We start from the raw sequence: 27901 nt of genomic DNA, 5'->3' as shown, positions 1-27901 counted from the left end.
TCATTGCCACATAAAGTAATAAGTATATATCTATGCTGTGTTTCATGACATGATTCTGATTCAAATAGGATGTTAAAGAAGAAAGACGAATTCTCCAGTTCCACTACACAGAATGGCCAAGCCATACCTGCCCTTTTTCCAATTCAGTTCTTGAATTTCGGAGACGGATACGTGCTGTTGTTGGATCCCACCAAACTGCCAAGCATGGACCCATGGTGGTGCATTGCAAGTGAGTATAATCAAAGTAGCACCATAAGCTACCACTATATTTAGTAATTAAAATTGCCAAAGTACTGAAAGACAAATTAATGGACCTTTTACAAAATTAAATCATTTGTACTTAAAATACATGTTGTTTTCATGCGATTACACAGAAATCATTGAGGTAAAAAATGTTACATAAATAACTATATATATGGTATAAGATGATGGGTTTGTAGTTTAGCCCAGAAAAGTCAAGTATAATGCATGTGAACATCAAAATTTTGGTTTGACACAATTTTCCAGAGAAGGTGACAATTTCTTCTTCTTATGTATGATGCATGCGAACATAAAATTTTACACTATGCTTTCTGTAGATTTCTGTTTTGCATAACTTGTAGCAATACAAGATCTGACAAATGATCAGACTGATTCTATAAAGAAAATATATTGTCACACTTAGTGATTGTGGTCACCTTCTAAGAACTTACCTTCTGACATACATACATTCAGCATCTCTGACAAGTATAAACATTGCTGGAAATAATTTTCTGATAGACCACTCAGTATGTTATTACGTTATTTTTAATTTTATAACAATGGTACTCTTGATAACCTTCTAGTGATGGTGGCGGAAGATCGGGTGTTTATCTAGCAATAGATGCAAACTTGGAACTGGCTGAAGAGGAAGACTGTTTTGATGTGTTTGGATACCTCAAGAAACTCAGGCAGTCCAGAAAAGGACTTATTGAAACGCTGGTATGAACAATTCAGTGTCATTATTGAGGGTCATTCAATAAATAAATGGAAAAGAAAGACATATATATAAAACTTCATTTTATTTAAGATGCATATCCAGTCCCTTTAAGGTATATGCCTCAATATTTCACTGGAGTATTTATGCAGTTTTCAGAGGAAGATAATTGTTTCTGCTGAAAGAAAGTTTTCACTGTATCCTTCACATCTTAAGCATCCAATCAGAACCGTTGGCAGCTTTTCACTGTCATCTTCAGTGGCCCTAAGTTGTGAAAGCCACAAGGGTATTAGACAAAAATGCATGACCGTGATCCAATACCTCTACTGCAATTCGTTTAAGATGCACTTTGTGTGGCTGAGGACAGAAACAGATTGCAAATGACCTCATGTAGTTGACTTGTTCTGGCATTATCTGCAATTGATCCATCCCCACTCCATATTCCACTGTGTGCTGCTGTTCTTATAAATGGGTATTCACTTTAAACCTGTTTCATCTGGAACTAAGTACTAACAAGTTTGACCCTCTTGGCCGCCACTTACCAGTTACCGTATTTACGCATGTATAGGCCGCACATTTTTTGCCAAAAATTCAAGAAAAAAAATTATATTCATAATTAGTAATACAGGGTGTAATACTCCTGAAATAATATTCCAAGAAAATTATTTTTTCTATAATTTCTGTCTGAAAATTGTGCTGCGGCCTATGCACGCACGCGGCCTATACATGCGTAAATACGGTAACTCCATGTTTCTCAGGTCTCATTACGGTAAACCCTTGTTGTAATGGACCCAGATATGATAGACAAGATCTGGCTGTGTACAATTGTGATTTTTTAGAGATGTTCAGGCACTAGGAAGTTTTTCTAGTTAGTAAACTATTTAAAATAAAAAGAACACCTATATGAAATCCTTCATATAGTCACATTGCATGTTTCTGTGCTTATTGCATGTATTGGCTATGTATCCTATGGCGTACTTCCATAAATATCCCTTCATTCGGTTAGAGTGGACATAAGCAATAACAGACACCCTGTCCCCCCTATCAGTCTATTATAATGAGTGTTTACACTGTTTCCAAATAGGAGGGGGTGTGGCTGATAAGATGACAGATGGGTTCATATAGTTACTGCTCTATGTGTATGACAATTTTATATTCTGTCTTACATGTATGTGAGGCTGTAAGAGATGGCATAACAGTATAATATACAGTCTGTTGACTTATTTATTGAATGACCCTTCTTTCTATGTGTTATGACTACTGTTATTGTACATTTTCTGCCTCATAATAATTTAAATTCTTCAAGTGGGCCGATGTCCATGACTTGCTTTCAGTTTAATACAAATTATGGTTGGAAAGCGCAGCAGATTTACATTTGTGTGGTAAAATTATGTATAACATACCACTGGTAGCTGTTATTGTATGCAGATGTAAAACTTGGCTTCTGAGAGAATAACATAGTTTGGGGGCGTTCACAAACAAAGCACTGTGAAACATAATTGGTCCTAGAAAGAGGAAGTGACAAAAGGATGGATAAAATGTCATAATGAAGAGCTTCACGATTTAAATTCTTCACATGGTGTTATTCTGATTAAATCTAAAAGAACTGAAACAAGTGGCAAAATATGAACTTGTTGAAATGGCTCAGAATATGATCAAAGATCACAGCAACAAAGCTTCAGGTTATGTACATAACTGAACTGATTGGAAACCATGCAGTGATGATATATGGGGAGCAGAGATATAATCCAACATATAATTAACCTTGGAATTACAAGAAGGTGAGTGAGATTGTTATCTGATTCATGCCCTGGCTGTTATCTCCAATGGGAAGGAGCTCCGGGTACCCATGGAACTGGAGGCTGGGTGGGCCTCAGAGCCGATTTGGACATAATGTAGATAAATATCTCTGTTCGTGCGAGGAATTCACCTCATCATTCAGCTGTATCCTAGTCACTATAATGATTAGGATATAATGGGTCATTTGGATACTAAAAAAATGGAAATTTCTTAATTAGTTAAATAAATATTAACATCTCTAAGAATATTTTGCCCCAGAACTGATTAGATAGTATTTAAGTCAGGTACAGTACTAGATTACATAGCTGACCCCTGGATATGTTGTCTTCCTTGAGAAGTTAGTATTTATTTGTGTGATCAAGAAACTCCCTATTATAGAGCCCAACATCATCATCATCAACCTAAAAGTCCACTACTGTATTAAAGCGTATAACAATAAATTCAGTTCTTTACAATCTGATCCCACAATCTGATTCCCTAAAGCATATTTTAATATTTTCTCTTTGAAGCAGAAATTTCTGGTAAATAATATTTACAAATTCAGTCTCTATCTCACAGGATACAACACTACATCTGCATTGTAAAGACTAACTGATTAAGGCAGTTTACTCTACTTTGTGGCGACACGCAAAAACGTTAAAATTAACTACAAATATGCGTGTCCAGCTGCAAAACGATCGATCAGCTGAGATATTCTCACATCAATTGCTGGAAATTGGGATCGGAAAGGTGCCGGTTGATCTGACCTCTGGACGAATTTCATTGCCTCATAACTTCTGCAATTTAGTGACGTCAAAAGAAGAATTGGTTGAAAAAGTATTTCCCAATATTCAAACCAATTATAAGAATCACGATTGGCTGAGTGAACGAGCTATTCTTGCGGCTAAGAACAAAGATGTCTATGAACTTAACAATATCATTCAGTCTAACATTCAATGCGAGGCAGTCACATACAAGTCTCCGTCGACACTGTTGTGGAAGCAGATGAAGCGGTTAATTATCCAACAGAATTTTTTAATTCACGAGATCTCTCAGGGATACCACCGCACATACTGCAATTGAAAATAGGCGTGCCAATTATCATGTTGTGAAATATCAACCAGCCAAAGCTTTGCAACGGCACATGGCTTGCAGTAAAAAAATTATTGAGCAACGTCATAGAATCAACAATCTTGACAGGATCTTTCAAAGGTGAATATGTCCTCATTCCTCGCATTCATATGATTCCAACGGATGTGCCATTTCAATTTAAGAGATTGCAATTCCCAATTCGATTGGCGTTTGCAATCACCATCAACAAAGCTCAGGGCAAATCTTTAGAATTGTGCGGTTTAGATCTAGACACGGGTTGCTTCTCACATGGACAATTATATGTTGCGCGTTCTAGAGTCGGCAAACCAGACAATCTCTATATCTGCACAGACAATGGAACAACAAAAAATATTGTATACCCACAAGCATTGTGAAATTTAACATATTAGAAATGTGCGCTTTCTCTTTTCTTTCTTTTCCATTTAACCAGACTGAGCCACAGCAATACATGGCCAGGTACAGCTAGTTTCCTTATAAATATGATCATTAGTGTATGTGTGCATGTGTATATTAGTTATGTTTCTCAATGTGACTTTAGTATTTATATCTCCATGGCATAGACACATTAATTCTTGTAGCATGTGTAAATGAATCTAATCTAAAAAACCGAAATTAACAGCCATAGGGATTCGTTGTGCTGACCACATGACACCCTCTATCTGCAAAAGTTGGCACTAACTTCGCCGACAAGCGGCAGTCACTCAGTCGGTATAGTTCGCTTGTGGACTAAAATCANTTTTTTTTTTTTTGTTTAGCATCTGTAAATGAAAAAAACAGTGATGGCACAGCACAGTTAGTAAAGTGATTGACTGTCTAAGGTTTCATATGCTGGTGGGGGACATTGAGATTTGTTTCTTTACCACCATATTCATGATGGCTCTGAGGCCCATCAAGCCTTCTGCCCAATTGGTACCAATCTGACCACTCACACCTATTTAATGTTGTAATTAGGAATGAATACAAATATACCTAGACACCTTTATAACTTTTCTTTCCTATAAGTGCATTAAACTATTCCTGATTAATTAAGAAGCAATCTAATTACTTTACAGGACCAATACAAATTTGTATACGACACACTGGAGGAATTTGTAATTTGTGGAGCTTCATGGTTTCCTGTAAAAGAGCTTTCACAGAGGCTGAAACAGAAATCCATGAAGAATGTAATCACCAAGATGAATGAATACCAAAGAGAATATCAGGTACAATCTTCATTAGTAATAAAGAGCTCCATAACTATAAAACCCTCATCTGCCAAGTACTTATATATAGGTAGATGAAATGGGCCAAATGCTCTCCATGTCAGTTTCTGTGAGCCCTGCTCATCCTGCCTCTTGCTGTGGAAAGCATCTAGGTAGAGTATAGAAAGTCTCCACCTAACAGCACAGTAGAAAGTTTTCAGCATTTGCACAACATCCTGGCAGCCACCACTCCCATCTCCATTACCCGTTGAATGAGGGTTCAACTTATCAGATGACTGCAGTATGTTATATATATTGACATAAGTGTAGCCTAACCTCCACTATTTATATGCTGAAAAATGAGATATATCACTCAAAACTATGGTTGCTTCTGATATGATAACCTTTGTTTCTATGATATCAATGAAATTAAATTTCCTTGTAATCTCAGAGCAGCTGAAGTTATTTTTGATTTTTCATCTACAGAAATTATAAACTATAATCAAAATATATAAGCATAAAAGGCATTGTTTTCTGAATTGTTCTCAGCATGAAAAGGATAGCATTTTGTTGGTTTTGGTATGTCCATTACATGCTGCTTCAGTTATTCAGTGAAACCAATTTGAGATTATGTATTCTTCAGATTTTACAGCTGTTAAACTTTATCAGCTGTATTACATTACTGCAATGGCATGTACCTACATGTTACATGGAAAAAGTTAAAATTATGATCTTCATTGTTATTTAAACTCAGTGATTTACATCATCTGTTTTTACTTTTCCTTCCCATTATTCTCAGATACTGTGAAAGAGAATTTATTATTCACAGTCTTACGTGCAACACCACGTCCCACAAAACTTGTTAACTTTAAAAGTTTAAAATGTCACTACATATTTTGGCCAATATGGCCATCATCATGGGTTAAAATCTTTTTGATAAGGAAACCACTGTCTTGCATTGTTAATATATATCCTGAACATCCATGGACAAGACAAGCAGCAAAAAACACAGCAAGGAAGAACACAATGCACCAAATCCAATACACAAGAACATCGAAGGGACCTGCATAAATATTAACAACAGAAGACAGCAGTTTCCTTATCAAAAATATTTTAACACCTGATGATGGCCATATTGCCTGAAACATGTAGCGAACTTTTAAACTTTTACATTTTTAAAGTTAACAAGTTTTGTGGGGTTGCAGATAAGACTATGAATAACAGACACTAAGTGAGAAGTGCAACAGGATGCAACAATAAGTATAATACTGTGAAGGAGGCCATGCAATCAAAAATATTATTGTTGTCCTTACAACTGCCCCTAGCAGAATGATTCTGAAAATATTTATGAATAATATTACAACTATTTTGCAGCAAATTTGTAAACAAACACCACGTTACACCATTGGAGACTGTGCAGGAGGGCACCGGGGAGACAACAGAGAGAAAAACAGGGATGTTCTCATTGTGCCTCGTGAGTACCATAATTTTCTATGAAGTTCATTAAATAAAATTATAATATACAGTAACATCATTATGAATTCTAACAAATAAGCTTCCTTCTTCCTTGAAACACGAGTTCTTTCCCATAGTTAACACTTTCATTGCCAACATCAGCATCTCATTCTCAGGTGAGTGCACTCTTCCTACATCATCTTAGCTAATTGTTGAAATATTTAAGCTTTCCTTCAATAAATGTCATCCAGTCATTACAATATATCAACAGATTTCATTACAAGATATGAAGAATCAAAATATGCAACACTTGACATAACCTTGATGAGGTATTTGCTTTTATAATTTAATATTGATGTGTTAATTTATTTACCCATAGCCAGTTAATCTGCAGGGATAAACTGGCAATGAATGTATTAGTTTTAATTCTAAACTGCATATAATTAGAAATTTTATTTCAATGTCTTTGTTTCAGCTGACAACTCCAGACCATATCTTACCTCATTTCAGGGAAACAACTTTACCGATTACATAAATGCAGTTTTTGTGGATGTAAGAATCTTTATTTACATGCAAATCTAGTGCTTTCTTGAAATATCTGCAATGAATGGTTATATCACTGTTAGATCTAATTGCTGCAGATTATGTTATTGTAACATTCTGTCAGGTGTACATTGCAGGGCTATACAAAACCTAGGGAGTACATTGTTACGGAGTGGCCACTCAAACATACATGTGGGGAGTTCTGGAGTTTGGTGTATGATTATGAATGTGCTGCAGTTGTTGTCTTGTGTGTTCCTCCAAACAACACAGTAAGTATATTGTTCAATTTAGCACAACAGTGTAAGCCACAGCTTGTAGTGCTGATATGATTGTAACATGTTTTACAATGAAAGTCTGTCAGTCTGTCTGTATGATCGATGTGTTGATGTTAGAAAGCACAGATGAGTCTAGCAGGCCCTGAATCCTCCCCCAACTCGAGGTGGCATTATATTTCTTTCAAGAAGAGTAAGGTATTCAGTCACAGGTGACAAGGAATGCAGCTCCTTTGTTCAAAATGCTCCCGTTCACACAGAATGAGCCTATAGTTTATAAAGAAAATAGATACTTTGTAACATAACAAACAAACCCTTGAAATGTGAACATTTAAAGAAGAAAATAAATGTTCCTGTTTTCTTAGTTACAGGATGGAAATGGGAGGGGGGAAGGGTTATTTGGTCCTGGCTCCATATGTTGAGAAAGTCACAAGCCACCATGGGATGGAGTTGTGAAATATATTGAGCAGTATATACAGGCTCATTCAAAGTTCTATGGGCTGACTTCAGGAGGTTTTTGTGGAGAAAATATGAACAGTTGCCTGATTTGCCACTGTTTCAGGCTTACAGCTTTTGAGACTTTTTTGTATGTTTGTGTGATGGAGCCTTAAGAGTGTTACAAGACAGAGCTCATACTATGCTTGCTCATGACTCCTATCACTTTCAGTGGCAAAGTAGTGACAACAGCAAAATAAAATAGTATGATTTTCTAATGTGAAGCGTACTGATATGCATTTTATGTATAGTGTCTGTGATGGCATTTCTACAGCTGTATCAAGGAAGTATCCGTATCAGTATCCACATCAGAGGAAATCCAACAGACATGTTTGCAACAGTACACCAGAGTCTAGTAGAAACAAGTGCATTCATGCCACCAGCACAAGTTGGACATGGCAGAAATGACATGCAGACTGATGATAAAGTTCTTGGTGCTGTAAATGCTGATATACTGAATAGCATTCATTTGGTTAATAATGAAACAGGCCTCTATCAGAGTGTAACCTGACATACAATGCATCAGGAGCAGTTGTATCATTTTCATGTACAAGGTATACAAGGGCTGCAGCCAGGGGATAATAACCTTTGCCTCAATTTCTGTCAGTAATTTCTAAACGAAATTGTAGATGAGCCTGACTTGCTGTGCCTTGCAATTTGGACAGATTAGATAGCATTCACGAAGATTAGAGTAAAGAATCTCAAAACTACATGAATGAGCACTAAAGAAACCTCACATTACTCGATGCTCTTCATTTCATCTGAGATTTAGTGCCAGTATTCTGTCCAGAATCGAAGATGGTTACATTTTTTGGCCATAATGGCGAATTGACTTGGTGGAACAGTATGCTCATTTCTTCTTAGCAGAGGATGTACCCTTTGGTGTTCATGAGGGCGTGACATTTCAGCATGAGATTTTTCATTCAAAGTACATAACTGGTTGAAATACCATTTTCCAGAAGGTAACTTCAAGCAGGTGTTGTGAAGAGATACATCAAACTGTGTGAGTCCCCCTTATATGACCTCTCATTTATGATAAACATAGTGTAAAATTCAAACATAAGAGGTCTAATAACTTAGGAAACTTATATATTCAGTTCTTCATAATTAAGAGTAATTAATAAAGGTGTTATATGTATATAATTTAATTTATTCATGAATTGACAATTATTTAATTTCTTTAAAAAGTGGAGAAATATCACAACTTGACAAGGGTGATGAATCAAACAAATTTATACACTTGCTCTTCCAAATTATTTCTGCATTTTCCTCCTAAACTTTGGCCATAGGACATTGAATCACAGAGAGAGAGAGAGAGAGTGTGTGAATATGTGCCCATGCATGTACAATTGTGCAAGATCTATAAGGTTTCCACCAACCTATGTAAGCAGGTCCTTTACTGGGGTCTCATTTTTGTGTTGAAATTTGAAACTTCATTTAATAATTATATTGAAATAAATCTGTAAGCAATAACAGTACAATTTTATAAAATCCATCCTCTGTGCGTTTAATTCATAAGATAAAATATTACACAAACTTACAGTAAGAAATCTTTTTGTTTTTATTTCTTAATATACACTACATTTGTTATTACAAATGGTTGTCACGAGGCACTGTAAAAATGTCAGCTAAACATGTATATAGACAGTATGTACAAATTTCTTAAAATGCGGAGATATATAAAAAAGTAGATAAAAACCAGGGAGTTTGCAGTATAAGTTTGTGTGACAGTTTGTATCATATGACTTAGAAATAACAGAAATAACCAATAAAGGTTTTGTGCTAAAATTTTAGATGGGAATTTTATCAGCAGTAAATATTTTTAGTTATAATTCATTTTTCTGATTTCTGTGTTTCTAATAACGAACATTTTGTGATGTAAATATTCATTAATATTAACCAAGTACTCAAATTTTATTCTAATATACCTACATACAACTCAGCTTCTCTTTTCTTGTTGCAGAATTATCCTTCTTTCTGGCCAGAGGGTCGACACTCCAAAAAATATGGCCCAGTATTCACAATTGACCACATTTCACATAACCACTATACAAACATCAAGACATGGGTATTTCGTATTAATAAGAAGGTATGTAAAACATACTTCATTAATTTTTTTAGTAATTTAAGAAAGGCAACTGAGAAACAGTATGCAAGAAATGAAGATATTTTTCATTTTTGAGTCATGTGTATTATTAAAATATTATGCATGGTTACAGAAAAGTATCATCTATATTTGGTCACCATCTATCCATGAGTCTCATTTCTTTCCATAATTTTTAATATGCTGGTAGAATGTGCTGTGGCCCATTATGCCAAATAGGGTATAATATGTTTAAATTGTGTAGGTAACAGTACAAGCCAGTACTGTTTCTCATTGTTTTGTGGCGCTGTTGGTTCTGGTATTTGGAGAGAAAACCCCGTAAATTCTTCCATGTTCGGTAGCCAGGTGACTTAAGAGCCAGCCATAGAGTGGCACACACTGGCGGAGGGGTTTCCAAAGGTCGAGGCAACTGCTTTTGTAGTCGCTTGGCAGCATTGCTGATAGGAGGGACGCTGTCGCCTTGTACGCTCCCAATGCTGCCACAAAGTAAGAGTAGCTGCGACTGGCTCACTAGCATGATGTGGTCTGCATCTTTATCCACTGTTCCTAGCAGTGCCCAGTCCAATGGGCATTGGCGCTGCCGTCATCTGCGCTGATTGGCTAGCACTTGATTCGCTCTGCCAGTAGACCAAAAGTTGGTAGTTGGCCTGGAGATGCATTGTGGTAGGCTTCCACAATATCAGTCATTTTACAGATTTAGCTATGAGTAAGATTCCCTCCCTGCCAGTATTTATTGTATGTAGAAAATAACCACTTGGTGACAGTACAGGACATTTTGCTATGGTGATAATAATTGATCAAGGTTAAAAGTAAAGTAGTCTCTACAAGTCATGTGGGATTTGTGGTGGACAAAGTGGCACTGGGGCAGGTTCTCTCCAAGTACTTCGGTTTTCCCTGCCAATTCTCATTCTGTTGACTGCTTCACACTCATCATCTATCATCTGGGGCTGGTACAGGTACAAGAGGCCAGTTAATGGCCAGCATACCAAGTGGACTCAACCTCACCCCACCCCAAGAAACTATAAAAGAAGTTGTAACTATGCTTAATTAATTAATTTAGCACCAGACCACAAAGATGTATGGGAGTGGAGGTATAGCTCCACTATTCTTGACCTAGACACTAGATGGGGCTGAATGGTCAGCTTCACTCCCCGGCCGCTTTACCCCCGGGGAAACAGACCACTGGTACCTATTGGATAAGAAGCTGGGTAGGCGCCACAGCCAGTCTGGATTCTGTAGGGTAGAGAAAAATCTCTTGGCTCTACCAGGATTCAAACCCTGGTGGTCCAGCCCATAGCCAATCACTACATATACTGGCCAAGCTATTAAAATGATTGATAACTGACTAATCATTTCAATTTATAATTTGGAATTCCCTGAAATGATGTGTAAACTCTCAAGATATGACAAATAACTGAATAGAATCTGTGTATGTGTGTGTGTTTTTCAACTTTCAACTTTATTTTCATCCATAACTAAAGTAAATACAATTGGACATGTCAAGAAATAATATCGAATACATCACATGTCAAAGTCACATAAAATTTACACATTGATTTATCACTATAATATAACAACCGTTATAAGGAACATAACAATTACAAATTCATAAGACCAAAAGAAAAACATCAGTATTATAAAACATCTAAACATAATATTAAAAATTGCAAACCAAAAGACAATCAATAAGCTAGTCATCAATCCAATATTAGTTGAAAAACTCTCGAAGAGAATAGAAAGCGCTACACAGCAAATAATTTTTTAGTTTCCTCTTAAAAACATATCTCTAACGCTTCTCAATTCAAGGGGAAGACAATTCAATATTTTAGTTCCCATATCAATCACACCTTCCTTGCAACGATCGGTATTACAAAATTGGACTTACAAACTATGCTCATGTATGGTGTTGTAGCTGTGAATATCAGAATACTGAGCTGTATATATCATGTTTGTATCGCACGTGTGTCTATATGTCTTTAGGGAGTATGATTATGTTCTTTCTACACACATTCTGTCTCTACTATGCACAGAAACTGCTGAAGCTCATTTTTCAATAGCCTTTCTACAGGAGTTATAGATGAAGTAACAGGATGCAAAAGATTCAGTATTGAGCTGTCTCATAATTAGTCCCCTTTACCAATAATAATAAGATGGTAAAATCATGGAGAATGAGGTGACTGGAACATATAGTAGTACACATGGAGAAGGTAAGATATGTTCACCAAAACTTATACAGAAGGCCAAAATAGAAGGAATTGCTTGGGAAGTGTGGGTATAGGTGGGTGGATAGTATTAAAATGTATATTGAAGGAAACAGGACATAAGGCTGTGGACTTGACTTGACCGGCTCTGCACAGGTAGCGGTGATTAATGAGCTCTTGTGAACACACTGATGAACCACAGAGTTCTGTGAAAGGCAGGGAATTTTTTGACCAACTAAGAACCTATGGCCGCACCATAGCTCAAGCGGTTAGTCGCTGGCTTCCCAATGCGCCACTTTGTCCACCACAAATCCCACTTGACCAACCTGGGTCTGGTCAAGTGGGATTTCTGGTGGACGAAGTGGCGCTGCCAATCTTCATTCCATCAATTGCTCCACAGTCACCCTCACCTATCATCTGGGGCTGCTACAATAGGCCAAAAGTGGCCACAGTACAATAAAAGAAAATGAAGAACCTGTCATCTTCTCAGTAATGGTTCTGCCCTGTCAAGCTACTTGTGTTTTAAAGTATTCAAGCTTATTACAATTCATTTTAATCATCCTCTTTTAAAAATATTCTCCACATTAGACATGTCATAAGTTATAATGTAATTTCACTGTATGCCATGCCATATTGCTTCAAAGAATGACTGTTAACCTCAGTTCCCACAATTTATTTCTAGATTGTATCACTCACTGAACTGATGGCTGGTGTGAAGGCACCCCCAAGAACTGTTCAACTCTTCCAACTTGGATGCTGGCCCATGGGTCATAAGGTACCAACATCAACTAACTCACTTGTAGAGTTGATGAATATGGTAGAACGATGGCGTCAACGCACAGAATATGGGCCAGTGGTTGTTGTATCTCCGTAAGTAAATCTGTTTCAACTGCAAGAAAAAATTTTAATTTATCGGAATGGTTTTCTTTTTACTTCAGTATTGAGCATATAGATCCTGGTGGCCCCTGTGATTCCTTTCCAAGCACAGGGTATGGGGCAGGAAGAACTTTCTCTTCACATATCTGCTTTCTTTAGAAGAAACATTCTCAGTTTATTGCATAATTCATAAATATATTCAGCCTTGGATGAGTGAGGGAAGATCAGCTAACAAATACTTAATTGTCTGGAGCCTTGACTGCACTTGATAAGGCTTGTAGACTGAACATAATGCATATTCAATATTGCCTGCTCTAAAATGACTGTGGGCCAGTCACGGTAGCCGAGCGGTCTAAGGCATGCACTGTCTTCGCTCGCTCGGAAGCCGGGATCGTGGGTTCGAATCCCACTCAGGGCATGGATGTTTGTGTGCGTTTTTCTGTGTTTGTCTACAGGTAGAGGCCTTGCGATGAGCTGATCACTCGCCCAAGGAGTCCTACCGAATGTGTAAGATCTAGTAAACCGAAGTGAAATGGAGAGTTTCATGGAGGTAGGCCTAGGCCCAAATTGGGGCTGTAGTGCCACAGAAAAAAAAATGACTGTGATTGTGACAGTTCTATTAATTCTTTTAGTTGTTCTGTGTTCAAGAATTATCGAGGCACAAAAGAGAAGCAGTGTAGGGTTAGGTGAAGAAATAATTATTGTCAGGTATCTGAGTGGATATCAACAGGGTTTTTGGATTGTAGATTGGATTTATTGACCACTTTAACACACAACTCATGACTACATTTAATTATAGGGCCATCATTAATCACTCCAACACACATTAAGTATATTCAGTCTGCTTTGTCTTCACCAGCTGTTCTCTGGTAATGGCTTTTACGCTCACTTCATTGCCCGCTGGGTCTCAACTGTACTAACTAAGCCTTCTCTTCACAGATTCCAATCATTTCCATGGGAATGTGTTTGCTTGTGAAGGGATAATGTAATAATGACTGCATACACTTGTTTTAAGAATCTGTTGCCCAGGAGCAAGTGCTGTTTCATTGTTTGTTTCAAGATCATTAACCAGTAATGTGTCTACACTCTACATTATTGTGGAAGTGTATGTCTGTATAGTTCCAGATATTTCAGATAAAGGATCTGATTATAGTTCACTAATTAGTGGTACCTTTCCTGTTCAATTCTGTTCATGAGTGTTGCATAAGGGAGAGATGTTACTGTCAGAAACAGTATCAGATACTCTTCTGATAACAAACAACAAAATTAAAACTGAAATTAAATAGTAGAGCAACACATTTCAACTATCCTATAGTCAGCTTCATGTTCCATACGTTAATTAAATTTAATCAAATCAAATATAATTAATAATGCAAAAGCACTGTACCAACTTATGTAATAAGAGATATAATACATACATACATGATGGTTATGCTTGCTAGTCAAAATACACCGTTCTACTAATAAATGTGATGTACAGCGCAATGGCTGGCAACATCCCACTCTATGTATATGCATATAACATCCATTTTAATATTATCCTCCAAACTTCACCTGGGTCTTTCAGTTGATTTCTGAGTGTAATGTTTATCATTTTATGTAGTTATAAGAATATGACAGAATACTTTACTACAAGTATACATGAACATATTGATATCAGAGATCTCCTACTGCATTATGGTAACATTTTAGTTGCATCCCACTCCTCACCTCCAGTCCTCCACCATGTTGCATAGTAAATTAGTGAGTCCAAGCAGTAATATGATAATACATGGAAAGAACCTGGCTTGAATCTTGATCATGCATTACTTTTCTACATTCTTTCAAGCACAGTTCCCTTGTATGACTCTTCTTTGCCCAACCTTCCCATTGCAATATCCATAACCGACTTACCATTACATTCATCACTAAGCAATTTATGTAGTTGATATATTTCTAAATAACTCTTATGACAAGCAATATAGTATGTTACATGTTGTTGCAGGGATGGACGCAGTCGTTGTGGGGTCTACTGTGCAGCAAATGCTTGCATTGAGCAAGTTATTCAGCACGGAGAAGTGGACATCTTCCAGGCTGTGAAAACTGTCCGCAGGCATCGGCCCCAGCTTGTGGAAAACATGGTGAGCCCTATTTTTTAATTGTGCGTGTCTTTGTGCAATGACACGTTCTCATCTGTACAGTTTATAGCATCAAGTTGGATAATGATTATGAATGATAAATTTTGGAGCTTACAAAAGAAAGCAGTTATTGTCTGTTTTATCTATTTGACTGCCAAGCCTTGCCAGAGAACTACTTCCTAGAAATGCCAAGACTGCTTTTTTTGTAAAAGCAGTTTCATAGAAAAATCCACAATAACTCCTCAGTTTATGTTCAAGATACCCCAAGCATTGGTGGTGTGGGAACATCCCACATAGTAACACACGGTTTCGCTGGTCTAACAGACAATACTCACTCCTAGGTCAATATCATATTGCTGCACATTTCTGCCAACGCTCATATTTATACAGCACTCGATGTCCAACCCACCTGTAGATCATCACGTGCGCTAACCAATCACATTGCTGCCAACGCTAGTATTTATACAGCACTCAATATCCAACCCACTTGTAGATCATCACGTACGCTAGCCAATCAGTGCTCACAGTAGCAACTGCAATTTTAAGCTCTGCCCAGCAAGCATAGTATAAAAAGGCAGAGCCTGGAACTAGCAATAGTTGAAAAATATTGATTGATTGAGGAAAAAGATTCATTTGTCAGAGGAGTTAGATCCTGTGTCAAGTCAGAAGAAGAGCAACGTGTTGGAGTATTCAGAAGAGGAGTCAGATTTTGAGATTCATTGAGAAAGTCTTGTTGTGGTAGTATGGCTCGTACAAAGCAGATTGTCTGTTCGACAGTTGGTTGGTGTGCTGCAGTGTGTTGGTGAAGGTTATTGGTTAGAACAAGATTGGTCGTGTTCAATCAGTGTAAAGTTGGTTTTAAAGTTTGAGCAGCGTGTTGGTGTTAGGTGTGCACTTGGTTTGTGTTGTGAGAAGTTTGGAAAAAATTTTCTCATAGATGATTGATAAAGGAGTTATTGCTGGTAGTTGTTATGTGCTCTTTCTGATCAGCTTCTGAAATTCCGCAGTCTTTGGTAGTAAAATTCTTAGTTTCGCGTGAGGCTTGGGTTCATGCCGTGCCGTGCTAGACATGGCGGGCGCCTCAGTGCCTGGGTACCATGCATTCTGGGCAGAAAGATGAGCCTCACTACAGGCAGAATACAAGGAGATGGTAAAACAATATCCCGAAGCAGATCAGCACTACAGGAAGCTGTTTAAAATCATTTGTGATATTGAGGATGTGGCTAACTTCACACCCGCTACAATTGGGGAAAGTGCTGAGTGGGCGGCAATAGTCAATGATGCTGACGAAAACAGAGACAGCTATTGCAAGGCTCTCACAGGCAAGATATTGTTCAGTGTTCTGTATGGGATCTATACAGTTATACTGAACAATCTGAAGTCCCTAGTGAAGGCCAGAACCTCAGAGACAATGAAAACTCTTCCTACAAACCCCTCCCAAGAAGAAGACTTCAAAGAAGTCCGAAGGCAGAAACAGCAAAACACAGCAGAGTCTGCCCTGACTTCAAAGAAGGCAGCGGCTGCCGCAGGAAACACCCTGGCGAATGAGGTTCCCACCCGCAACTACTTTGTACCTCTCAAGGTGACATCAATGGACACCGACTCTGCTGCTGCCGGAACCACTATGCTGGAGGAGGAAACCTCAGGTAAAACAGGCAGCCCCCCCCCAATAATTCTAATGTCCACAGTCAACCTAATTCAGTTGCAAAAGCAACTGAAAAATGTGGTCAAAGGCGACTTTGGGTTCCACATTACCAGAAATGGGACCAATGTCCTCACCAAAAGCATGGCGGATTTCAAAGCCATCAAGTCCCATCTATCAAACAACAAACTTTCCTACTATACCTTCTTTCCAAAGTCCCTAAAACCCATAAAGGCTGTAATCCGTCGCCTTCCTCACAATACACCTGCGGAGGATATATCTGATGGACTGGTGACCCTGGGATATGATGTGGTTAGCGTCAAATAGATGACAATCACCCGCGGGTCACCTTCAGAAGAAAGGATATCAAGAAACCTTCCACTCTTCCTTATCACCCTATCCTGGATGGCAAAATCACAAGAAATTTTCAAAATACAAAGCCTTTGCCACATTTCCATCCGGGTTGAGGCATATAGAGCACAGAGTGGCCTTACGCAGTGTCAAAACTGCCAACAGTTTGGCCACATCTGGGCCAATTGCAAACAACCTCCCCATTGCATGTGGTGTGGGGGTGGCCACCTGCACAAAGAGTGTCCAGAGAAAGAGAACGCTGCCTCCACTCCAGCTTGGTGCAATTGCCAATTGAAGGAGGGAGAGAAGCTCCATCCCACCAACTATCGGGGCTGCAGACACGCGAAGGAGGAGCTGCAGAGGAAGAACTCGCAGAGGGCACCCAAAACCACAACGGGAAGAGTGTTCTCCTCAAAAATCGTTACCCCTGGGGTTTCCTTTGCGGCAGCGCTCCGAGGCAGCATATTGCAGGAGTAGCGACCTCGCCAAGTTCCAGTGGCAGTTCCACCAGAAGCCACGAAACCGAGCATCCCAGTCCTTGTACAGGAACAAAAAACAGATCAGTCAGCTCAGGCTACTCATGTAAACAGTCCATCTCTCGACAATATGTTGAGAGTAGTGACTGTAGTACAGCAGATTATGACAGAGGTCAGTGGTGCAGTGTCCGAGGAAGAAAAATTAATGGCCATTACTAAAATTGTTCTAAATCTAATGAAACAAAATGGCCACTAGCGTTCATAGGCCCCTCAAAGTCGTAGCATTTAATGCGAACGGCATTGGGAGGCAGTGCTATGAGCTCAGTAAACAGCTGCAAGACCTATACGTAGATGTGGCCCTGTTTTCAGAGACACATCTGAAACCTCATGAGAGGTTCTTTATCCCAAATTACCACTTTTATAGAATCGAACACCACTCGGGCAGAAAAGGCAGAACTGCCGTTGCAGTTAGAAAAGGCATTCCCCATAACCATGTAGACCTACCACCCCTTGTTTCAGTAGAAGTGACACAGGTCTGCATAGTAATAGTGTAATAGTGAAGTACTGCTTACAGCTGTTTATAAATCTCCAGGCAGAGCCTGGAGTGATACTGACATCAATTAGCTCTTAAGCTTTAGATGTAAGACTATTTTGGCAGGTGATTTGAATGCTAAGCACCCATTTTGGAATAGCAGAGTTTCAAACCCTTCAGGCTTGAAACTCATTGATTTATTTGATAAGAGTGATTTTGAAATCTCAGCACCACAGTGCCACGCTCATTATTCCCCTGCAGGAAATTGTGACCTGTTAGACATTGTGCTTCAGAAAAATATCAGAGAGTCAGATGTCATTGTCTCTGATATTTTGGACTCAGATCACCTACCAATAGTATTCCACATACTGGATCACGTCAAAATTAGGAATCTTTCAGAAGCCATTGAAAAATTTACAGATTGGGAGCGGTTTCAAAGCCTCGCTTCAGAATTAATATCACCTAAACTAGAAATTAAGTCGGGGGTAGAAGCTGATAAAGTGGCACGCGACTTTGCAGTCTCTATTGCTTCGGCATATAGGTTGTCGACAAATAAAGTTACACTTTTGGACATAAACAACGATCTTCCTGGTCTAGATCATTTGTTAAAATATAAGCAGAGGCTACGAAAACTGTGGCAAGAAACCAGGGATCCAGCATGTAAAACGGCTGTCAATTAGGTCACCAAATCAATCAGGTGAATGACCTGTAAAAAGGCACTTGAACGGTGGGAAACAAAAATAGATAACACTGAAGTCACACCTCAGATTATATAGCTCATTGAGAAATCTCTCCTTAAGAGAGACAGACCAAGGGCACCAACTGCTATTCATGGTTCTTCTGGCCTTACATTTTATCCTTCTGAAAAAGCCAACGAAATTGCCAACTGTTTGGAAATTCAGTTCACGCCACATGACCTGGGAGATGAAAACCATGAACAGCGGGTGTAGGCTAGAGTTCAAGCTCTGCTGGAAACTGTAGACGACAACCCCCCTCAAAGAATCATACCATGTGATGTTCAGAAATTAATAAAATCCCTGAAATTAAAAAAGGCCTGTGCAATTGACGGCATCTCATATGAAAGCCTCAGGCACCTTCCAAGGCGACCATTGGTTCACCTAACTCATTTATTCACTCATTGTTTTTGGCTCTCTCATTTTTCAAATACTTGGAAGGAAGCAAAAATAATAACTTTACTTAAACCCAATAAAGACCCGAAATGTCCTCAAAATTTACATCTGATCNGCTAGAGTTCAAGCTCTGCTGGAAACTGTAGACGACAACCCCCCTCAAAGAATCATACCATGTGATGTTCAGAAATTAATAAAATCCCTGAAATTAAAAAAGGCCTGTGCAATTGACGGCATCTCATATGAAAGCCTCAGGCACCTTCCAAGGTGACCATTGGTTCACCTAACTCATTTATTCACTCATTGTTTTTGGCTCTCTCATTTTTCAAATACTTGGAAGGAAGCAAAAATAATAACTTTACTTAAACCCAGTAAAGACCCGAAATGTCCTCAAAATTTATGTCTGATCAGCCTCCTGTCCACAACAGGAAAACTATTCAAAAAAGTAATTTTGAAATTCCTCCATAAACATATTGAAGAAAGAGGCCTGCTCAATGCAAGCCAGTTTGGTTTTCATGCACATCACAGCACGACATTGCAATGTATGAGGCTGGTGGACCATGTGACCCTTAATTTCAACAATAAAATGTCTACGGCTGCAGTGTTCTTGGACATCAAAAAAGCCTTTGATACCACGTGGCACTCAGGCTTGCTGTATAAGTTATCAGACCTGGAATTCTCTAACTGTTTGACCAAGCTTATTGGGTCCTTTCTTTCTCAGCGTACATTCAGGGTCTCGGTTGAAGGCGAAATGTCAACGCCAAGGGAAATTCAAGCAGGGGTGCCACAAGGTTCTGTCCTTTCCCCTACTCTTTTCAACTTGTATATAAATGATGCCCCCCAAACTCGTGGTGTTCACCTGTCTATATGCGACAGATCGTCAGGAGGGTTTTATTGTTCGAAAACTCCAGCACGGTCTCAGCTCAATGGAGACCTGGTGTGAGCGCTGGAATATAAAAATTAATGAAGATAAGACTCAGGGGGTCTACTTCTCTCATGGGTATCGACCGTCTGAATCTTGTCTTACTCTTAATGGACGAAATATTCCATTTGTAAATAGTGCAAAATATCTAGGTGTAATCTTCAATAAGAGAGTTATATGGAGATTACACAGAAATGATTGAAGCCAAGGCCTTCAGAACATTCGTTGGAGTATATTCCCTATTCAAAAGTGAGCGATTGAACGCTAACATTAAATTGACCCTCCACAAAGCTCTTATTAGATCTGTAATGACTTATGCTAGTCCCGCCTTGGAGTTTGCGGCAGACACCCATCTAGTGAAATTGCAGTGCCTGCAAAACGAGGTTCTCCGCACCATTGGCAATTTTCCAAGGTGCACACCTGTCCGCAAATTGCACATGTAATTCAGAATTCCATACGTATATGATTACATAGCAAAATTATGCAGGCAACAAGCAGAAGTCATACAAAATCATGAAAATGAGAATGTTCACATTATTGGTCAAGGTGAAGCCCAACATAGGAAGTATAAGAGGCTTAAACTTGGTGGCAGTCAGGCATACGACCGTTCAAGTGTCTAGACTGCCGTGGTAGCAAATAATACTAGAAATAGGGCATAATCTGCTGTAAAATACCTGGATTGACAGAGGCCTTGTATATATTGTACATAGAAATAGTAATTAAGACTAGAATTAAATTGTAAAGATATGTCAATACTGACAATGGACTGACTAAGACTGACAAATGACAGACCTGACCTCTCGTCAGAGAGGGCTCCCCAAATGGACAGGACAGCAACTTTCACAAAGAAGGAAACATCTGGTCATGAGCCCCAGCTGGGGCTCGACACCAAGTCAGACAGACTGAGTGACCATCAGTTGCAACATTACTTTGACTTAGCAATAGTCAGTGATCACATTCAGTCCAGAGCAATCAGTCATCAGAGTCATCAGCTCTTCAGTGCGCCAAGACAGCTGCCACAACTTTCAAGCAACCACGCTCTGTGACCAGGCAACTGACGTAGTTGCCGCAAGTCTCCAGCGCCCATGCTCTGCGACCAGGCAACTAACGCAGCTTCGGCAACTAACGCAACTTCCGCAACTCCAGCAATTGCACCGTAGGCAGCTGTTTCTACCGGCACACACAGCACTACATCACTGGCCAGACAGGCCGGCTGAACGGCCGTAAGACTTGGTCTACTACGAAGGAGCAAATTCTGCCAGCGCATTCGCGGCGGAACAAACTGCCCTTTTGAGGGCCAGCCAACTTTTGAACATTCCACATAGCTTCACAGCTATTCTGTATATTCAATTTATACAATTTAATATATACAATTGTTACAGTTCTACATGGTTGTCATTTAGAACATCGACAATCCCACAGTGGCTTGAAACCTAATCTTTCCTCTAAAAATTGGTGTAACACACATTGATAGAAATGCTGTACAAGGTGATAAACATCAAGCCAATCTCTCCATCTGTAGAAGTTTTAACACAGGTGTGCCAAGCCTGTCTAATTGACTTGAGATGCACAGTGGATTAAGGTACTATCCAAGCAGATGCATAAAATAATAGAATAAAGCCACATAGAAGAACAGAGTAAAGTTATAGAACCCCTTAGTCAGAACAACCTGCCTCTGGATTATGCAGCCATCAACTGTGATATTTAGCACATCATAGACATTTTTCTCAAAATGATGTTTTTCCTTGGTATTAATTTTCATGCATCACATGTGCGTTACTGTACATAAGAGTGTCGTGTGCATAATCACCTCCAGTATCAAGTAAAATTAACACAGAATGTTCTCATATTTATAGTATTAAAATTAAATTCTTTTTTAATTTTTCATAATGTAACAAATTTTCTGTAAGATCTTATCTCTTTTGATAGATTAAGGATACATAATATAATCAGTTTTGAAAATGAAGGAAATACACATAATTTTTAAAGTGTTATGACTTAACATGTTAATCCCACAATTTAACAACACTGATGTAAACAACAGGAAATATTCTTTACTTCTTCAGCTGTTTGTGTCACTCAGGAAATGTAATTTAATGTTACTTATTATTTAAGAAAAAACTGTTTATTTCTTGATCTAAAAATTTCACTGTTTATATACTCTATTTTTCTTGTCCCCTAAACTTATACAGGATTTGGAAAATCACTACTCAATATCTCCAGCCCAGAAAAGAATTCTGATTTCTTTCAGGAGTGAGTGAAGATGAATTATAGATTACATATTTGTATGTATTAGTATAAGGAAAGGCATGGTAAAATTTCTTCTGTGCCTAGACACGAAGTTATGAGGGCATGTAGAGGTCCTGAAAATGTACTGAGACACATTCTAAATCTCAGCATAAAATGGGGCTGAGGGGTTAGGTTCACATTATGGATGTTTTGCGTAAGTAGTAAGAGTCTATGGCAACTCTGTGATAGAAATCCCCAGAGTCAGTTAGGACTTCATGATTCAGAGAGTTTCTGCCCCTGCCAGGACTCATGCCCCAGCCATCCATTCCACAGTCACTCATATTACTAGCTGAAATGTCTTTGTTTAGTACCTATGTATGTTCAAGCAAATGCCAATCCTATTTAGTTGCTGTGTTCTAATGGTCTTGTTCTTAGATTTTTTCAAACGCTGATTACATCAATAGGGGTAGGTATAAGGGAACATTCTGTTAATTAGATTCATGTGTGATATTTTAACACTTTTTCACTGCTAATGTTTTACAACAAATTAGTAATTTTCCAAAGGTGATTCCTGTACAGCTGATTAATATTTTATTGTTATTTGTTGTGCAGACAGAATACAAATACTGCTATGACTTGGTGCTCCACTACGTTCTCCATTACCTCAATAAGGACATGAAAGAGAAAAAGTGAGAAAGTGAGCAGGAAACACAGTGGTATATTGAATTTGGCCGTGGGTCTGCTTTGCCTCAAACACCTGAAGACCTATCTCATTCAGGTGACACAGCAGAACAATCTGGCCATGAAAAGGCCCGATGTTCTAGGAAGTCTGCTGCACATCGCTACAGATGGAATTGTTGTTCTTGCGAGCTCCTTTCACCTTGTGCTGACCGTGATCGATCACGTGGTCCAGAAGATACTGCTAGGCCACCGTCACAAGAAAAACCTTTATCAAAAGTAGCTGCAATTTGTAATGAATTGTCTCCTTCTTATTCAGATGAGATTGTAGCTGTAAAATATGGTCAACCTCGGGACAGTCATCCACGACATCAAGACTTCAAAATAGTAGGAAGTGAACACAGAACACCTGCTTCCCTGAGTGTCACATCTTTGGCTGACCATCCCTCCCAGTCAGGAAAAGTTATTCCAAATAGCAAAGAATGGATGATTTTAGATGAAACTCAGAAAATTTCTTTCAGGCGGAAACATTATTCTAAAGTTGTCACAACACGTGCAATTAAGAAACAGTGGTCATATGATGAGCAAGCTTCAGGGTCTGCTGGCTTGTCTGGCAATCCATTGATTTCATCCAAACACACATATATCCCAAGCACATGTATTGGTGATAATGGGAAGAGCCTCAGTCAGTTACATAGTGAGGTTGCAACCGGCAATGACACATGTCATAATAATGAAAGAGAAAGCATAACATCTCGGATCGTAATTAGTAAAGGTCTGTCTTGCAGTGAACTCATCCCTGCCAAAACAGAAATGGCTTTTAGTGAGATGGCGTTAAGTGATGAACTGCTTGACATACAGAGCGACGGTCTGTTTTGCACTAACCTCAATGGTCAAATTTCTAGTGAGTTCTCTGCTAGTAGCAGTGATTTTATTAATGGTAGACAGATCACAAAAAGTGACAGCTCATTTCTGGAAGACTATTGCGGAAGTGGCAAAGTTTGCATTGAGGAAGCTATATCATGTGATGACAAACCAATAACTTATCATGATTTGCAAAAAAATGTACATGACAATGAACATTCTGGACCTGATGTTGATGTGCCATGTAGTAACAATCTTGAAAGTGATACTGATATGTCAATTATTGAACATACCACAGTTATCACTAAACATGTTGAACCTGAAACATTGCAAAACATTGAACATAAAGTTAACATTGAACATGCCCAAAACAATAGCAACTTGCCAACTAGCAAACCATTTGACACATGCAGAGATCATACTCCTAGTATACCTCACGAAGAAACTGTTCTTGAAAAAGTACTGTGTGGCAACCATGTTAATGATAACCCAAAGCAACCACACAGAGAGAATACTGCAACTAGCACTGAAAAACCTAAAAGTGAAAGTGTAGCTACTGTCACAGAACAACCTAAGAGTGAAAACGTTGGTACTAGCACTGAACAACCAAGAAGAGAGCATGTTGCAACTAGCACTAAACGGCCCAAAAAGGAGCATGTGGCAACTAGCACCGAAGAGCCAAAAAGTGAAAATGTTGCAACAAGCACTGAACGTCCTCGCAGCAGGAGTGTAGCAACTAGCACTGATGAACCTTTCAGTCACATTGCTACCAGTACTGATATGACACTTGCAAAGCATGCTGCTATTAGTATTCAATCATCATTCGAAGATCAAGACACAGCTGTCATCCATGTTGAATCTGTCACCCAAATGCCTTCTGAAGAAGATTTACAAACCCAATCATCCAGATCTCATAGTTATGACCTGCCTTATGATGATCATATTTCATCTGACAATAGTGACTCTGTAATCTGCACTAATATAACTCGCAATGAAGCAACTGTAACTGGCACTGATCAGAGTGAACTTGATGAAAATACTGAAGACTCCTCCCTTCAGGAAGTGGAATCTAGCAGTGATGAATTGCCTTCCACTGTACAGACAAGTTGTTTTCCATTCTGATGCTCTTTGGAAGTTATATTTCCAACTGTGTTGTCAGTGCCTTTCCTACCATGTCTCTGCCATTTGAACTTGAATTTGCCAGTGTTTCCAAATGATGATCATGCTGTTATGTTTGTTAAATGAAAAATTATATAACAGTGAGCACTCAAACTCAATTCTGCCAAATTAAGAGTTGTATACTTTCAAATTTAAGTGGTTGTATGATATTTATTCTTAAGCATAGTTTAAAACTGTATAGTAATTGAGCATGACATGAGGAAAATTATTTTATTGGCCAGACAAAATATGGCATATTTTTTAAATGAAGATAAGTCTGTTCTGACCCATTAATGTTGTCAGTCTTCATACAATTCCCTCCCAATTTAGCATTTCAATTACTGCTTCCCTTAAAACTGTAGTACTACCTACTCACATAAAATATCTAGTTTTGCAAGTTTGTAATATTATGGGAAATTTCAGGTATCTAAACTCATGTGTGGGGAATATGAATGAATGGTGTGGTTAAATTTTTCTGTGGGCTTTAGCTTTCACAATTTTATATAACTGCTGAATGGTGAATGATTTGATGAATGAGTATGGGATATAAACAAATTAATTTGGACAAATAGATGAATGAATGAATAAACAAATAAATATAAGAATGAATGGAGTTATTTGTACGTCTATTTAGCTGTAACATTTTTAGAGTTACCACAGTATGTTAAGGATGTAATAAATTCTGATGATATGACATTACACTTTAAATAAAAACAAAATAGATTAAACAACCATTAATTAAATTATGAAGTAACACATGTGTTAAAACATAATTGCATATAATTATAGTCAAAGAATATTTAAACATGTGAAATATAAAATAACTGTGGAGTGTGTCTTGTCTCAATGTTTTCCTTCAGACAGTTTTGTTTTACAATTTATCCCAGTATTGCACATAGTGTATTTGGAAGTGCTAATTTAGAAGTTAAGTGATAGTGAACTGAATAACTTATTGTGTAGAAGAGGAAATAATGAGGTTCCTACACACTCCATTTAACAGCTACTGAATATTTCCAAATAAAATTGGTATGATTTTTGACCAGCTCATGAAAGTAATGCTCATACACAAAGTTTTGTAGTGTGGTTTTGACCTTTACTGATAATACTGAGCTTCAGACAGAAATAATTGTAATTTATTACTAGCTATTAGCTAACTATTATTACTACTATTAATATATTTATACTTGAATAGCCTTGTGATTATACTGTGTTAATATAGAAAATTTGTATAATCCTGGCATTTCATTGAAATAGTATGGTGTGTAGAAAGACCAGTATTTTGTACATAACATTAGTATGCAAAAACACATTTTTTACTGAAGTAAACAATTCTGAAATCGTCTTTGTATGCCTCACCTGTCTTTTTTACTCCAAAACTATATTAATTTGAATTATTTAAAGGTTTGTAAACTGTTTTAAGTGTAAGCATCCTTAAGATATACATAACAAAAATAAGAAAATCAAATATGACAATTGTTGGTTATGTACTGATTAAAAATCAATGGTCCAGCTGTTTAGTCTGTGATATCTTGCATCCTGTATGCTGAGTTCTTAGAAGGACACCTAACATGTGTGTTTCATAAAGATTTTGTAGCAACTGCCTACTTGAATGGTGATACTTCCTTCCAAATGATAAAGAAAAAGTCTCTGCACTTTGCAACCGCTCACTCTCCAAACTCAGAAAATGTACAAAGACATGCAGCTTCTCACACAGCTACCATATGGTCCAATTTCTAACCAATTTGAGATAATGTTGCAGGATATTAATGCATAAGAATAATTGCTCTGTATGCACAATTGAATGTTTCACTCTGAACTTTACAAATTAGTTGCCTAACGAAATCCTGTTGTTGTAAGGATGTAGGATACACTTGTATTATGGATCTGGCGGTTAATACTTCATGGATGGATGGTTGGGAACCACATAATGAAGCACGAGAAATGAATGTGTGAAAAGGATGATTATTATATTCACTTTAAAATTATGTTCACCAATTAAAACTCAGTATAGTTTTAAGCAATGTCACTGTCTAATCAGACGCACATTTTGTCAGTGTATGTAAAAACAACAAAGTGAGAGAAAATGGGGATTAGACAACACCTCTCCATTCATATGAATGAACAGTATTTTCAAAATTGTGTAAAATAAATAAGGAGGTTAACAGAATTTAGTAATTAAGATTCTGTGGTTTCTTGTAATGTTTATGTGCATAAATTATATGTTTTACATAATACTGTGTATTTTCACATTGCAAGTATTTTGTTGTGTGTACTGTACTAACAGCAAAATGATGTTCCAACAAATACAATTTCAATGTGTAGCAGAATGTGGCATGAAACTTTGAAGTATAATATTCCATTTTTGACAGAAGTGGCATTAATATATATGAAAGATTATTTTTCTAAAAAGAGCTGAAAGGCTTTTGCAGGAATTTTAGGTAATAATAAATTTTAATAATAGAATATTCACTTTTTCTTTGTATAGTTCAAGTATTGAGCTGTTAATCTCGGTATAATTATAATATAAAGAATCGAATGCAGAAATTTTAAATTGATAAAGATTGATATGCAAGCATTGAAGGATGTAATATTAAAACTTAAGAATTTGGATGACCAGTTTCCAGTAGGAATTATGAATTCATTTGTACAACAACTTTGGTAAAAAGACTTAACATGTAGAAACAGACTGGACTTACTAGACGTCTAGTTTCAAACTACAACACAAGAACAATACTTTTCAGAATGAATAATTTATGACAGAGAGTACAAAAAGTTGTTATGAGTAAGCTCTGATCTGTTGAGCTGATCTGTTGAATAATTCAACATTC

The 27901-nt window shown here is 37.8% G+C and overlaps 1 protein-coding gene across 1 annotated transcript in view; it reads left to right on the top strand.

Annotated features, from left to right (window-relative positions):
* Window positions 1-23086, top strand: part of LOC111875709 (receptor-type tyrosine-protein phosphatase kappa) — a 134812-nt gene extending 111726 nt beyond the window's left edge. The window contains exons 7-16 of the mRNA XM_023872169.2: window positions 69-229; window positions 825-960; window positions 4900-5049; window positions 6403-6502; window positions 6959-7035; window positions 7164-7295; window positions 9757-9882; window positions 12781-12968; window positions 14959-15094; window positions 22986-23086. Coding sequence (XP_023727937.1) covers window positions 69-229; window positions 825-960; window positions 4900-5049; window positions 6403-6502; window positions 6959-7035; window positions 7164-7295; window positions 9757-9882; window positions 12781-12968; window positions 14959-15094; window positions 22986-23066 — 1287 coding nt within the window. The 3' untranslated portion in view covers window positions 23067-23086. The remainder of the gene's footprint in view (window positions 1-68; window positions 230-824; window positions 961-4899; window positions 5050-6402; window positions 6503-6958; window positions 7036-7163; window positions 7296-9756; window positions 9883-12780; window positions 12969-14958; window positions 15095-22985) is intronic.
* The last annotated feature ends 4815 nt before the right edge of the window (window positions 23087-27901 follow it).

This window comes from Cryptotermes secundus, unplaced genomic scaffold (genome assembly GCF_002891405.2).
Source record: "Cryptotermes secundus unplaced genomic scaffold, Csec_1.0 scaffold478, whole genome shotgun sequence".
NCBI classification, from domain to species: domain Eukaryota; kingdom Metazoa; phylum Arthropoda; class Insecta; order Blattodea; family Kalotermitidae; genus Cryptotermes; species Cryptotermes secundus.
Note: the sequence above shows the minus strand (reverse complement) of the source record. Positions and strands in the feature narration are given on the sequence as shown.